This window comes from Aythya ferina (assembly GCF_964211825.1).
Source record: "Aythya ferina genome assembly, chromosome: 23".
NCBI classification, from domain to species: domain Eukaryota; kingdom Metazoa; phylum Chordata; class Aves; order Anseriformes; family Anatidae; genus Aythya; species Aythya ferina.
Genome location: NC_140321.1, coordinates 4,723,451 through 4,725,284, shown reverse-complemented (window position 1 = coordinate 4,725,284; position 1,834 = coordinate 4,723,451). Strand labels below are relative to the sequence as shown.

The window sequence follows — 1,834 nt, the reverse complement described above, 5'->3', positions numbered from 1 at the left end:
GGGGGGGCAACAGGATAACCCCCCCTAAAATAGGGGGGGGAGTTGGGGGTGATGTGACCCCCCCCCCCCTCCCCCAAGCAAACAGAGCATGGGGAGGAGGCCATAAATGGGGGGGGGCACACCGGACCCCCCCCCACGCCATGCAGGACCCTCCCCCAGCCCCTAATTAATTACCGGGGACGTTAATCCACATCAGGACCCAAATCCCGGATTAGCCCCCGACCCCCCAGCTAAAATCATCACCCCCCCCCCCCCCGCTGCCCCCCCCATCCATCAGCAAACACCCAGACCCCCCCAGGACCCCCCCCCCTTTCCCCGAGGACCCCCCCCTTTATTCTAAGGGGGGGGTCCCCAAACCCCACCGCAACCTCCCCCAGCAGGATGGGGACCCCCCCCCCTAAACAATGCCGCCCCCTTGCATCGGGGACCCCCCCCAGCTGCCACCCATGGGTGCAGGATGGGGGGGGGGCCGTGCGTAACCCCCCCCCGCGGGCAGCGCCACGTTTATTTACCGGCGCCGATCCCACCCCCGCCTTTTAATAGCCGGGATATTTATGGGTGCCCCCCCCCCCCCCCCCCCCGGCCCCCCCCCCCCCCTCCTTTGCCGTGGGGGGGGGCGCTTTGGGGGTTTGACGTCAGCGCGGCTATTTCGGGTGCCGGCGGCGGGCAGGGGGCCACCGGAGCCAGCCCCACGGCGCTATGGGGCGGGATATAGGGCCGGGGGGGGGGCACAATGCACGGGGGGGGCACACACATACGCTGAGCGTGCCCCCCCCCAGGGGATGCCGCTCCAGGGCCATAAATAGCAGCGGGATCCCAGGGGGTCCCCGGGGCTGTGCCTCAGTTTCCCCACTGACCCCCCCCCCCTAAAAAAAAAGCCCCCCCCCCCTGTAATTCCTTTTAGGATTAATTTATGGGGTGGTGGGATGGGGACCGTGGGGGGGGTCACCAACGTGCCCCCCCCCCCCCCAGGGGACTGGGAACGGAGCCGTGCCTCAGTTTCCCCACCCAGCCTGGGGGGGGGGCACGGCCCTGTCCCACGTGGGGACCCCCCCACAGCCCTGTGCCCCCCCCCCAGGGATGCTGTGGTCCCCAAAATGCCCTGCCCCCCCCCCCCGGCTGTCCCCATGTCCCCAGGCCCACAGCACCTGATTTTTTTTTTAGGGGGGGGGGGTAAAAAGGGGGGGGCTGCCCAGAGAGCCTGAGTGATGGGGAGATGAGGGGACCCCCCCCCAAAAAAAAATAAGGGCATGGGGACCCCCCCAGCACATTGGGGACCCCCCATTAAATGGAGACACAAATGGGGACCCCCCCAGCGCAATGAGGCATGAATGGACCCCCCCAAGAAAATGGGGGGGACACAGGGACCCCCCCCAACACAATGGGGGGGGACACGAGGGGACCCCCCCAGCACAACAGGGACCCCCCCATGCAAATGGGGGCACAAAGAGCAACGGGTGGGGGGGACAGGGACACCCCCAAAGCATTGGGGGGGGGGGCACACCAGGACCCCCCCCCATGCAGTGGGACCCCCCCCAAGCAATGGGGCCACGAGGGCCCCCCCCCAGCACAAGGGGACCCAGGCAGTGACTGCAAGGAGCAGGGACGATGCCCTGCATGGGGGGGGGGGGCACCCCCCTAAGTGACCCCCCCCAAATATGTGTGCCCCCCCCCCCCAGCTCTCACCTGCATCGCTGGGGGGGTCCATGGTGGCCGGCGGGTGCCGGCGGTGCCGGGGGGGCGCAGAGAGGCCGAGGCTGGGGGGGGGCGAGCGAGCGGCGTCCCGGGGGGGCCGTCAGCAGCGCGCGGGGGGGGGGGACCCTGCCCGCGGCCA

General features: G+C 69.6%; 1 protein-coding gene across 5 annotated transcripts in view; it reads right to left on the bottom strand.

Moving 5' to 3' along the window:
* HDAC5 (histone deacetylase 5) overlaps window positions 1-1,834 on the bottom strand; it is a 19,616-nt gene extending 17,782 nt beyond the window's left edge. For all 5 annotated transcript variants that reach the window (XM_084496215.1, XM_084496217.1, XM_084496218.1 and 2 more), the window contains exon 1: window positions 1,687-1,834. In XM_084496215.1, the coding sequence (XP_084352341.1) occupies window positions 1,687-1,708 (22 nt within the window). In that variant the 5' untranslated portion in view covers window positions 1,709-1,834. The remainder of the gene's footprint in view (window positions 1-1,686) is intronic.